We start from the raw sequence: 13,743 nt of genomic DNA on the forward strand, positions 1-13,743 counted from the left end.
GCATGATGGGTTATGATGTATGACATCCCCCGGCCCTCATTGGCCGCCACAGTGTACGGCCTCTCTCTTTTTCCCTCTCTCTCTCCCAGTCTCTCTCCCTCAATTCAATTTCCATTTCAATTTCAATTTAAGGGGCTTTATTGGTATGGGAAACATATGTTTACATTGCCAAAGGAAGTGAAATAGATAATAAACAAATATGAAATAAACAATAAAAATTATACTCACAGAAGTTCCAAAAGAATAAAGACATTTCAAATGTCATATTATGTCTATATACAGTGTTGTAATGATGTGCAAATAGTTAAAGTACAAAAGGGAAAATAAATCAACATAAATATGGGTTGTATTTACAATGGAGTTTGTTTTTCACTGGTTGCTCTTTTCTTGTGGTAACAGGTCACAAATCATGCTGCTGTGATTGCACACTGTGGTATTTTATCAAAATTGGGTTTGTTTTCGAATTCTTTGTGTATCTGTGTAATCTGAGGGAAATATGTGTCTCTAATATGGTCATACATTTGACAGGAGGTTAGGAAGTGCAGCTCAGTTTCCACCTAATTTTGTGGGCAGTGTGCACATAACCTGTCTTCTCTTGAGAGCCAGGTCTTCCTTCAGTGGCCTTTCTCAATAGCAAGGCTATGCTCACTGAGTCTGTACATAGTCAAATCTTTCCTTAGTTTTGGTCAGTCACATTGGTCAGGTATTCTGCCTTTGTGTACTCTCTGTTAAGTGCCAAATAGCATTCTAGTTTTGGTCAGTCACATTGGTCAGGTATTCTGCCTTTGTGTACTCTCTGTTAAGTGCCAAATAGCATTCTAGTTTGCTCAGTTTTTTTGTAAATTCTTTCCAATGTGTCAAGTAATTATATTTTAGATTTCTCATGATTTGGTTGGGTTTAATTGTGTTGATGTTGCTGTCCTGGGGCTCTGTGGGGTCTTTTTGTGTTTGTGCACAGAGCCCCAGGACCAGCTTGCTTAGGGGTTAATTTCTCTGTAGGTGATGGCTTTGTTATGGAAGGTTTGGGAATCTCTTCCATTTAGGTGGTTGTAGAATTGAACGTCTCTTCTCTGGATTTTGATCATTTTCGGGTATTGGCCTAATTCTGCACCACATGCATTATTTGGTGTTTTATGTTGTACACAGAGTATATTTTTGCAGAATTCTGCATGCAGAGTCTCTCAATTTGGTGTTTGTCCCATTTTGGGAATTCTTGGTTGGTGAGTGGACCACAGACCTCACAACCATGAAGGGCAATGGGTTCTATAACTGCTTCTAATTTGTAGGTCAGATTTTTTTGTTCCTTTTGAATGCATAGAAGGCCCTTCTTGCATTGTCTCTCAGATCATTCATAGCTTTGTGGAAGTTACCTTAGGCCGAGGTATGTATCGTTTTTGTGTACCGCAGGGCTACGGTATCTAGATGGAATTTCTATTCATTGTCCTGGCAACTGGACATTTTTTGCAGCAACATTCATTTTGTCTTACTGGGATTTACTGTCAGATCTGACAGAATCTGTGCAGAAGATCTAGGTGCTGCTGTAGAACCTTGGTGGTTGGGGATAGAAGCACCAGATCATCAGCAAATAGTAGACATTTGACTTCAGATTCTAGTAGGGTGAGGCCGGGTGCTGTAAACTGTTCAAATTCCCATTGCCAATTTGTTGATACAGTATATATGTTGAAGAGGGTGGGGCTTAAGCTGCATCCCTATCTCACTCCCCGACCCTGTGGAAAGAAATGTTTGTGTTTTTTTGCCAATTTTAACCGCACACTTGTTTGTGTACATTAATTTTATAATGTTGTATGTTTTTCCCCCAACACCACTTTCCATCAATTTGTATAGCAAACCTTCATGCCAAATTAAGTCAAAGGGTTTTTCGAAATCAACAAAGCATGAGAAGACTTCGCCTTTGTTTTGGTTTGTTTGTTTGTTTGTCAATTAGGGTGTGCAGGGTGAATACGTGGTCTGTCGTACGGTAATTTGGTAAAATGCCAATTTGACATTTGCTCAGTGCATTGTTTTCACTGAGGAAATGTACGAGTCTGCTGTTAATGATAATGCAGAGGATTTCCCCAAGGTTGCTGTTGACTCATATCCCACAGTAGTTATTGGGGTCAAATTTGTCTACACTTTTGTGGATTGGGGTGATCAGTCCTTGATTCCAAATATTGGGTAAGATGCCAGAGCTGAGGATGATGTTAAAGAGTTTTAGTATAGCCAATTGGAATTTGTGGTCTGTATATTTTATCATTTAATTTGGGTTGGTGGGGTTTGGATTTTTTCCTGTAGTTCATTCAGTGTAATTGGGTAATCCAGTGGGTTCTGGTAGTATTTAATAGTTTATTCTAAGGTTTGTATTTGATCATATATATGTTTTTGCTGTTTGTTCTTTGTTATAGAGCCAAAAAGATTGGGGAAGTGGTTTATCCACACATCTCCGTTTTGGATAGATAACTCTTTGTGTTGTTTCCAATTTTCCTGGAAGAGGTTAGACTTTATGGATTCTTCAATTACATTGAGTTGATTTCTGTTCCTTCTTTTTACATAGTGTATTTCTGTATTGTTTTAGTGATTCGCCATAGTGAAGGAGAGACTTAGGTTTTCTGGGACTCTATGTTTTTGATTCGACAGATTGGACAGGTCTTTCTTAGGTTTTTGCATTCTTCATCAAATCATTGTCATTGTTGTTAATTTTCTTAGGTTGTCTGCTTGAATTTTTTAGATTTGATAGGGAAGCTGAGAGGTCAAATATACTGTTTAGGTTTTCTACTGCCCAGTTTACACCTTCACTATTACAGTGAAACATTTTGTCCTGGAAATTGTCTAGAAGGGATTGAATTTGTTGTTGCCTAATTTTTTATTTTTTTAGATTTCCACACTACTTTCCTTCCATCTATAGCATTTCTTAATATTATTCAGTTCCTTTGGCTTTGATGCCTCATGATTGAACATAGCTCTGTTCAAGTAGTGTGATTTTGCTGGGATCTGATAGGGGTGTCAGTGGACTGACTGTGAACGCTCGAAGAGATTTTGGGTTGAGGTCAGTGATAAAGTAGTCTACAGTACAACTGCCAAGAGATTACCTATACGTGTACCTACCGTAGGAGTCTCCTCGAAGCCTACCATTGACTATGTACATACCCAGCGTCCGACAGAGCTGCAGGACCTTTTGTTGGTTATGTTGGTTATGTCGTTGCAGTTGTGTCTAAATGCTGTCACCTCCAGGTAGGTGTTTGCCCCCCTGTGTGCTGAGAGTGTCAGATTCTTGTCCAGTTCTGACATTTAGGTCACCACAAACTACTACATGTCCCTGGGCCTGGAAATGGTTGATCTCCCCCTCTAGGATGGAGAAGCTGTCATCGTTAAAGTATGTGGATTCTATTGGGGGGATATAGGTAGCACACACAAGGAAATGTTTCTCTGTTGAGACCATTTCCTTATTAATTTCTGTAAAATGTTCCTGCTTTGACTAATTTAATAGAGTCTAGGTCTATCTCGCTCTCTCTCTCTCCCTCCCTCTCTCTCTATCATGTGCCACTGTTTGTGTGTTTCCGGGAACACGGCCAATCTGATGACTTTGGATGCAAAGTCCTTGACTATACAATATACGAGCAAAGATTTGTGGGAGATAATCCTGGACCTGAGTTTGACCTGTCTTCCTGGCCCTTGTTGTGAAGAGCTTTGATGGCTCGACACTAAGTAGGCAGACTGGCCCAAGACAGGAGCTCCACGCGTCTCTCGAATGAATTAAATAAAGTGGCTCAGTCACCTCTGCATCCATCCGCCATCTGTAATCCACAAAGCCTACATACACCCAGGTAATGCCTTTCAAATTTAATCCTACATTACTTAAATGTCCTTCACCGGGATTAGGGAGAAGAATAATAATCTATCTGGCACAAGACGAGAGAGCATGGACAAGGTGACAAACCTGAAATGTGACCAGGGGGAGAGGCTGAGTCCACAAACAGACAGAGGCCCCAGCCCCAGTGTCCAATTAGACGCTGGTCAGAGAGAGGCTGCAGACTGTGGAGTGTGAACCATGTCCACCATGGCCTGTGGTCCCAGTAATGAAACAGGGTTGCTCTATTTACAGGCACCAGCACGCCGCCGGGTATCAATGCCACGGCCGTGCCCAGCCTAGCAGCACCCATGGGGGTCAATGGGTTCGCATCCCTCCCGCCCCAGACCAACGGTCAGCCTAACAATGAGCCAATCTACACCAATGGGATCCACCCCTACCCAGGTGAGACAGCCAATGGGATTCACCTCTACTCAGGTGAGCCAATTTAACAGCAGTTTCATTCATTTGACATGTAGCCTTTTCTTAACTAGGATAAAACCATTATATAGCATATTTTTGTAGAGGGAGACCTGGCAAGATAGTCTTGGGTGACTGCCATACTGCAATCAGAATAGGAGTGTGAGAGTCAGTGCATCAAGGGGACTCCTACATCAGTGCATTATGGTTAATATGATGAGCCTCAGAAGCTCTTTCTCAGCTTCTTAATCCTGTATGCTCCTGATGATTCCTGAACAACTAACACATCATCATGCACTTGACTCCTTGATGCATTATGTAAGGCAGTTGCAGTGATAATGAACCACAAAGCAGTTTGTTTGGCATGTTGTTAATATTTGATGCAAACATCTGGGGGGCGGAACAGGAATTTTGAAGAACTGTGAAATATGACAACTCGAATCTTTGTATGACTCCATCCTCTCTCTCTCTCTCTCTCCCGCTCTCCCTCTCTTTCTCTCTCTCCATCTCTCTTTTCTTTCTTTTTCTTTCCCTCTCTCACTTTATCTCCCTCCCTCTCTCTCTCTCTCTCTCTCTCTCTCTCTCTCTCTCTCTCTCTCTCCCTCTCTCTCTCTCTCTCTCTCTCTCTCTCTCTCTCCCCCTCTCTCTCTCTCTCTCTCTCTCTCTCTTTCTCTCTCTGCAGCACAGAGTCCTACAGTGACTGACCCTCTCCAGCAGGCTTACGCCGGTGTGCAGCACTACGCAGGTGACCTGCCTCTCCTCACTCCTCCATCTCTTTCTCTATCGCTCTCACGTTCTCCCTCTCTCCCTCTCTGTCACTCTAGCAGACACTATGGCTGCTACAGATAGCCCAGAGGACTGGACAATTTTCTCCAGGATTAGGAAACTTTACATTAGGATTTGAACGGATTTCCATTGGAATTGATTATAGACCCACCCAAAAATCTTAATTCCAAAAGTACACGGAGAACTGTGTTCCAGACACCCCTCTACATGATCGTGATATAGATGGACAGACACTAAGACCTCTCCTCTTTAACCATGTATCAGGATAGGAATAGACTCTCCTTCCTGTATTGTATGTGTCCCTGTTTAGACAGTGCATTCCCTTTGTGTAGTGATCCACAATGAAAATGAGCTCGGGCTCCAAGCCGTAATGCAATTTATTTATTCAGTGTCTGGAGGACGTGAACAATAGAATAATGATTTAAGTTGTTGCAAGTGGAGATGTAACATCCCACTCTGGCTCTTCTCCTTCTCTTTGCAACAGCAGCCTACCCTGCCGCCTATGCACCAATCAGTCAAGCGTTCCCCCAGCAACCCACCATCATCCCCCAGCAACAGAGAGAAGGTAAGAGCTAGCGGGCGCGCCCACCCAAGATAAAAGGTGATAATTACCATGTTCCATTCTAATGTACGGCTGCGTTGAATTAGCCAGGGAGAGGAAACACTGGGCTGGAAAATGGGAGAAAAAGGGAGCTTCATTTAAAGTAGTTTAACATTAGCAGGCAGCAAGATGGAAAAGTTACTCTGTCATTATTCAAAAACTGCACTAATTCAAACTCGCAGTGTTCGACTGGTTAATCAGTCCATTACAATGTGTTTAAGTGGTTATGAATATTCATTAGATTAATTAGCTGCATGCATAATCATTTATTAACATTCCTAGTTTAGTGTTAGTACCACAGCATTAAATGTAATAAAGCATAGGATATGCTGTAATGGTAAATCACTCTTCCTGAGACTGTTTGCCAGATATAATTATTCATTTATGTTATTGTACAGTATATGATGGTTATAAATATGATTATTAGTCAACGTGGAAAATCTGAAATGACTTTAAGTGTTCTAACATCGCATAAGGGGGATAATTTTATTGCAGTGTGTTTTGCTAAGCTTTGTGGTCTACCTGCCCCCATCCTTGAGTTAAATGAAGCTTGCATTAGGGTTATGTGACTGCTATACTTTGTGTCTGCTGTGTACATTAAGCCACAGAGCTGCTCCTCCTCCAGACAGTGTGTCAGCTCCACTGGCCTGTCTCTGACTGAGATCTGGATCCTTCCCTCTCTGGCCTGGCTGTTGGCTGGTCTCCCAGTCTGCAGCCTCCAAGAGACTGCAGCCGCAGCAGCCCCCATTTCATGAGACACACCTAAACTAACAAACAGGCAGAATAAAGCCATAAGCTCAGACTGTAAAACCACAGCTCTCTATCATACTGTGTGTGTCCTCTATCTGGGCCAGGGAGAGTCAGTCAGCAGCAGCCTCTTATCAGCCTTCTCACCAGCCACAGACCCATCTCGTCATGCTATCATCCCCGAGCAATGAGACAGGGAACAATCCATGCAGCCACTAGCACAGCCTACCAAGCAGCAAACATCTCTCTCTCTCTCTCTCTCTCTCTCTCTCTCTTTCTCTAGTCTATTCCTCTCCTCATCAGAAGGCCATGTACTGTATTTGGCACCTGGGTTTGTGTGGAGACTGAAGCGAGATTGGACAGGACAGTCAGCTAGTAATTGGGGCAGACACTGGGCTTATGTCATCATACATGCTCTGCCTGACCTCTCCTTCTATTTCCCCATGTAACCTCTATAGTTTGTTGTTGTTATTTCCCACCAGGGCCGGAAGGCTGCAACCTGTTTATTTACCATCTGCCCCAGGAGTTTGGAGACGCAGAATTAATGCAAATGTTCCTGCCTTTCGGCAACGTCATCTCCGCCAAAGTCTTCGTGGACCGGGCGACCAATCAAAGCAAGTGTTTTGGTGAGTCAGTGAGTCAAATCTGTCATCTCTGCTGAGAGAAAAAAAATAATCGGATGAGAAGTCGACTGTGATGTTCGGCAATCTTCTCATGTCCCACTTTGGATTCTGCATTGAGTTGTGTTTTTCTTTATTCCCTGTGTCTATCCTAATCAAGTTGCAATTAACATTTTAAAAGTGGCGTTACATGCGAGTGAGCAGGGAGGAGAAGAGAGGGGGATGCATGCTTCGCTCCTTAAGTTCAACTCATCAGCAAATGCTTATGAGATCCTGGGAGCGAGTGAGAGGGGGATGGAGTGGAGGAGGGGCGATATGTTTCTAACTACACCCAGCTTAAGCCCACAGCTCCCCAAGTTCAAGTACATGCCTATTACCATGTAGCTAGACATGCAGTATAGGGGAATATAGTCCTTCTGGCTATTAGCGTTTCACCTTCAACAAACATACTATAAAACTATGGTTACCCAGCCTCTATAGATAGCCCCTAGAGACCCAGACTCCCAGCCTCCTTTCCAACACCTTCCTCCCACTCAGCCTGTAGGGATGAGTCTGGGTGGCGGTGGAGGATGTTCAGGTGGACTGTGTGATCTCCAGGAGATAATAATAGACCTGTTAGAGCCCTAGACCACAGCACCCACGAGATGAGGAGCTGGACTGCAGAAACGGACCACTGGCCTCCTATATGGGCTGTCTAGGATGAGAATAGCATGTCTATCATTACTCTATGAGGAAGGACAAAGAGGCTGTGACCTCACGCATCTCACCATTATTTTCCCATGCAGCTATTAATTAAGATCTTGGCTGAAAAACAATCATTTAACCTCGTTTTTTCTCCTTCCTTTTTATAGTCTGAGCCCCGGGGCTCTTGTGAGAGACATTAACAAATTAGACAGAAGATGCTATGCATTATGTGAACTAAATCATTACTCTCCTGCAGCAACAGGGGAAGCAATTTGATCCCTCTTCAGTTCAAAATGGGAGATTGAATTCTTCCGATGCACATTAGATGCAACACACACATACACACAATACATGTACACACACATATACACGCATAATACGTGTGGGTGTGTATATGAGTGTGTGCGCACACGCCTTATAATTCTCAGTGATTGACAATAGGCAATGTGCCAATGTCATCATTATGGAATCCAAGGTAGTCATTGACTTACTGAGATGAGCCAAAGTCACAGTTTTAAAAAGTACATTGGCAAAGTGAAAAATAATGTTTCAACCTTCCAAAACCATTAATACTGTTTCCATGGCAATTGAGGATACCTTGACATCCACTCTAGCAATTGTTAGTTGTTGGTGTTAATTATCAGCTTCAGAATATCAGATGTGCAGCTGAAGAAGATGGTGGATCCGTCACTGAACTCAGTAGGATGTTGAGTTTCTGGCTGTTTCAAGGTCTTAGTCTGGGGTCTGTTAGGATTCACTGTTATTTTAATCCTCCATGTTTGCTACTCAATATTGACATTTAAGGATGATCAAAGCTCACCTCTCAAAGTGGTAGCAAAAGGTGACTTTAAAAGGTCCTCTGAAAACACTCGCTTATGAACACTTACCATTGAAATAGATGATCCTCTGTTTTTAGAAGAACAGCAAGCAGCACTCTATTGCTTTGGTTGGCTTAAAGCGGGAGCAGTCCCCTTCACAACGTCCATCAGCATCTAGCTGTGCAGTTCCCTACAGCTTAGACACTAAGTCACCGCACCAGGAGTCATGCAGAGCTGTCGAATGATAAGACTGTAGTCTTTGTCAGTACTCCACACTCACCTGCAAATCAAACCTTGTCCGTAATACCCTACAATGATTTTACAGAGGAGTGAACATCGTTTTCTCAGCTGAAGAGCTGCGAGGGAACCATGAAAGGATGATTCATACATGATAGTATTCAATCTCCTCTCACAAAGGCTGTTTAGGGTGTTTTACATTGTGCTGTGCACTGAATGTGTCCCATTCAAGTGCTGCTTGTCCTTCTGAAGCGTACAGTGCTGTATAAAACATCCTAATAAACCTGGCAGCTGACTGATTTACATGGTGTAAAGGGGGCCAGGATTTACCAGGCTTCTAGTCTGCTCCTTACTTTGTCCTCTCTTTCTTCACCCTCTTCTTCTTCCCCTTTTCCCCCTCCCTGACAATCACCTTTTGGGGTTGGGATGTAAATGCAAGGTTGAGATTGATGAGAGCGGGATGTGAGGGGGATCGCTGCTGTCTGGCAGGCCCTTCCCTGCTCAGTTTGTTTAAAGGGTTTGTAAAAGCAGGAGCCTTATCTCTCCCCACCTGACAAAAGCCTGCCCTCTCCCCCCAAATTAAATTGGACCCATAGCGACATGATCAAATCAACTGGCAAGCGCAAAAATCCGTCCGTCAATCACGGAGGTGTCTGATAAGAGCAGGCAGGAGTCCCAGTGTGGAAAGCTCCGGGCTCATTCCGCCCCAACACCCAGGTGATAACTCAGAGCACATGCAGGGCAGGGGAGAGGAGAGGCTGGCACCTCTATTCACAGGCAGAGGAGAGGAAAGGAAAGGAAAGAGAGGGGAGGAGAGGAGAGGAGAGGAGGAGGAGAGGAGAGGAGAGGAGAGGAGAGGAGAGGAGAGGAGAGGAGAGGAGAGGAGAGGAGAGGAGAGGAGAGGAGAGGAGAGGAGAGGAGAGGAGAGGAGAGGAGAGGAGAGGAGAGGAGAGGAGAGGAGAGGAGAGGAGAGGAGAGGAGAGGAGAGGAGAGGAGAGGAGAGGAGAGGCACCTTTACTCACAGGCAGGGGAGTGGAGAGGCAGGCACCTCTACTCACAGACAGTGGAGAGACACCTCTACTCACAGGCAGGAGAGAGGAGAGGCAGGCACCTCTACTCACAGACAGTGGAGAGACACCTCTACTTACGGCCCCCTCCACCTTCCCACACCTACACCCAGCACGCCCCGCTCCAAGCCTGGCAACATGCTCCAACCCTGCTCTTCTTACTTTACACACACACACACACACACACACACACACACACACACACACACACACACACACACACACACACACACACACACACACACACACACACACACACACACATACACTTTCACCTTGCTATGCTCAGAGACATACAGATGTAGGATCTTCAGTTTAGCCAGTTTGCTACAGCAGGAAAATAATCCTGCAGGATATGTGAATTATTATGTGGATTATAATTAATGGACATTTTTGTAGGGGTTGATATATTTTTCGTAAGGGAATATAATTTCTGAAATTTCAATGTGGAAATTACAAACTTCAGAAGCCTTTTTAATTAAACCTTAAATACAATACAAGTTTTAAAATTCCTGCTTTGCAGTTCTCCTGCAACAGGGTGATCAAATTAAGATCCTTCATCTGTACAGACCAACGCTCATACACACAGATATTCTCTGTCAGTTTCTCAAACAAACATGCACAGAAAAAAAAACCTCACTCAATGTGTGACAGTCTCCTCTTGCTTCTCCTTTGTTCAAATTACACCCTCTGACTTCTAACACTTTTCAATTAGGAGCTTTTTGATATCTATGTCATGAACCATTTTGTTATTTCGTGTAATCATCTTTTTATTTCAGAGAATTTCAATTTACCTCCTGAGCAGAGAAAATTAAAGCACATTGTTGTTGCATTGTGGAAAACTAAAAAGGAGGTCTCTCTCTTTCCTCCTCTTTTCATTCTCTCTTCCTCTTTCTCTTTCTCTGCCTCTCCCCATCTCTCCTTCACTCTCTCTCTCTCTCTCTCTCTCTCTCTCTCTCTCTCTCTCTCTCTCTCTCTCTCTCTCTCTCTCTCTCTCTCTTTCTCTCTCTCTCTCTCTCTCTCTCTCTTTCCTCCTCTTTTCATTCTCTCTTTCTCTGCCTCTCCCATCTCTCCTTCACTCTGTCTCTCTCTCTCTTTCTCTCTTTCCTCCTCTTTTCATTCTCTCTTTCTCTGCCTCTCCCATCTCTCCTTCACTCTCTCTCTCTCTTTCCACCTCTTTTCATTCTCTCTTTCTCTGCCTCTCCCCATCTCTCCTTCACTCTGTCTCTCTCTCTTTCCACCTCTTTTCATTCTCTCTTTCTCTGCCTCTCCCCATCTCTCCTTCACTCTGTCTCTCGCTCTCTCTCTCTCTTTCACTCTCCCTCCTACTTTGTGTCCCAGGCTTTGTGAGCTTCGATAACCCGTCCAGTGCCCAGGCGGCTATCCAGGCCATGAATGGTTTTCAGATAGGCATGAAGCGGCTGAAGGTGCAGCTGAAGCGGCCAAAGGATGCCAACCGACCTTACTGACCCCTCTGCCGTCCACATCCAGGTAAGAGCAGACACCATGCCATGCTCACATTCATGCCCAGAGCCAGGGTTGAATGGCAGACAGCCCCTCAGGGTGCTGGCCAATGAGGAGGGAGTAGGAGGGGCAGTGGGCTGACATGACTGACTCCCCCCAGCTAAACTCCACTGGCTACTGCATACCTGAAACATGTTATTTTGGTTGTATACGTGAGACTACACATAACACATAAATGCAGCATAAGACCAGTACATGTGCTTCCATTGTATATTTCTATGAACAATTTGCTTGTAAATAATATGTGGATGTTTTACAATGGCCTCATCAAAGTGAAGGGATTGCAATAATGACATATACAGTATAATGTGTAATGGAAATGATAAATGCTACCTTCATTTCTTGTCAGTTAGCATTTGAATAAAGACATGTAGCACTAATTGAATGTCTGAGCAGACTGCCTGAGGAGAGGAGAAGAGCGGAGGAATGACTTTGATGTAACACATTGAGGAGGGACAAGTGGAGAATGTCCTGAACAATGATGAGGACAGGCTCGTCATTATGACATCCTCAGTGTGTCTCTAACAACAGCCGTGTGTGTGTGTGTGTGTGTGTGTGTGTGTGTGTGTGTGTGTGTGTGTGTGTGTGTGTGTGTGTGTGTGTGTGTGTGTGTGTGTGTGTGTGTGTGTGTGTGTGTGTGTGTGTGTGTGTGTGTGTGTGTTTGTGTTTGTGTGTTTGCGTGTGATGGTGGGGGGTAAGTCTGTCTGGGTTTGGTCTCCTGCCGTTCTGACTTAAAGCATTTGTAAATGGCTAAGGTACTCAATGTACATACCAACATCATTGCATACAATGCAAGGACAATATCCAATTATTTAGAGTGTGACTGTGTTAGTTTGAGATGTATAACATGCCATTTGGCCTGGTCTTATCTTTGTGAGTACAGTGCTGCACTCTAGTCTTTTACCCTACAAATGTTCTCTCAGAACTGCTTCAAAAGAAAAAATAAAGGCCATTATTTTAGTTATTTTTGAAGGTTCCATTTTTATCACCATATTTCCAATTGTATTTGTTGATTTGTTGACTTTTTCGTTTTGACAGTAATAACCTCCCTTCATTTGGTTTGTCAGCCAGAGACGTTGAGAGAGAGAGAGGCTGGAATAAATGGGAAAGTAAAGTCTACATCATATTTACCACTTGAGAAAAAATTGGAACTCCACCGCTTCTCTTCTTCTTTTGTTTTGCACCCAACCCAACCTGCCAACTGGCCAATCATAACATGAGATGGCCTCTCCATGGTCGTTGTGTAGCCAACCAGTAGCCACCAGTCACGGGGACACGTTCTCAGTTCCCACACCTGTAAGTTGAACCCATGGTGTCATTTTATTTCTGATGACGTCATGTTGCAGGACTGTGACTGCGTGAGTTGCATGACGTGGCGTCGAGTCCTTTCTCTATCTCTATCTCTATTTTATATATTTTTGGCAGCTTGTGAAGTGCAGTAAATGGATTAATTTTGATTGTTGCTAGCTGTTAGGTAAATCTGATGTGCTGATTGACTGGTTTGATCATGATCGATAATGACTTGACTTTTGACCCTTTTTGCTGTTCTGACGTGACCTTTTAGTGTTTCCTTTTTCTCTCGTGAACTTGTGTATGGATATTCTGTACCTTTCTCTCTCTCTCTCTCTCTCTCTCTCTCTCTCTCTCTCTCTCTCTCTCTTTCTCTCAATTCAATTTAAGGGGCTTTATTTGCATGTGAAACATATGTTCATATTGCCAAAGCAAGTGAAGTAGATAATAAATAAAAGTGAAATAAACAATTAAAATGACCAGTAAACATTACACTCACAGAAGATCCAAAATAATAAAGACATTTCAAATGTCATATTATGTATATACAGTGGGGAGAACAAGTATCTGATACACTGCCAATTTTGCAGGTTTTCCTACTTACAAAGCATGTAGAGGTCTGTAATTTTAATCATAGGTACACTTCAACTGTGAGAGACAGAATCTTAAACAAAAATCCAGAAAATCAGATTGTATGATTTTTAAGTAATTAATTGGCATTTTATTGCATGACATAAGTATTTGATCACCTACCAACCAGTAAGAATTCCGGCTCTCACAGACCTGTTAGTTTTTCTTTAAGAAGCCCTCCTGTTCTCCACTCATTACCTGTATTAACTGCACCTGTTTGAACTCGTTACCTGTATAAAAGACAACTGTCCACACACTCAATCAAACAGACTCCAACCTCTCCACAATGGCCAAGACCAGAGAGCTGTGTAAGGACATCAGGGATACAATTGTAGACCTGCACAAGGCTGGGATGGGCTACAGGACAATAGGCAAGCAGCTTGGTGAGAAGGCAACAACTGTTGGCGCAATTATTCGAAAATGGAAGAAGTTCAAGATGACGGTCAATCACCCTCGGTCTGGGGCTCCATGCAAG

General features: G+C 43.4%; 1 protein-coding gene across 15 annotated transcripts in view; it reads left to right on the top strand.

Annotated features, from left to right (window-relative positions):
• Window positions 1-13,743, top strand: part of LOC109895264 (CUGBP Elav-like family member 4) — a 177,784-nt gene that overhangs the window by 142,651 nt on the left and 21,390 nt on the right. For 6 of the 15 annotated variants that reach the window (XM_031830842.1, XM_031830847.1, XM_031830848.1 and 3 more), the window contains exons 8-12: window positions 4,100-4,282; window positions 4,947-5,009; window positions 5,535-5,615; window positions 6,881-7,024; window positions 11,166-11,293. In XM_031830842.1, the coding sequence (XP_031686702.1) occupies window positions 4,100-4,282; window positions 4,947-5,009; window positions 5,535-5,615; window positions 6,881-7,024; window positions 11,166-11,293 (599 nt within the window). Of the gene's footprint in view, window positions 1-4,099; window positions 4,283-4,946; window positions 5,010-5,534; window positions 5,616-6,880; window positions 7,025-11,165; window positions 11,316-13,743 lie in introns of those variants that run through there. The other 9 variants (XM_031830849.1, XM_031830852.1, XM_031830853.1 and 6 more) reach the window with 4 other exon arrangements.

This window comes from Oncorhynchus kisutch, linkage group LG8, assembly GCF_002021735.2.
Source record: "Oncorhynchus kisutch isolate 150728-3 linkage group LG8, Okis_V2, whole genome shotgun sequence".
Classification (NCBI taxonomy): domain Eukaryota; kingdom Metazoa; phylum Chordata; class Actinopteri; order Salmoniformes; family Salmonidae; genus Oncorhynchus; species Oncorhynchus kisutch.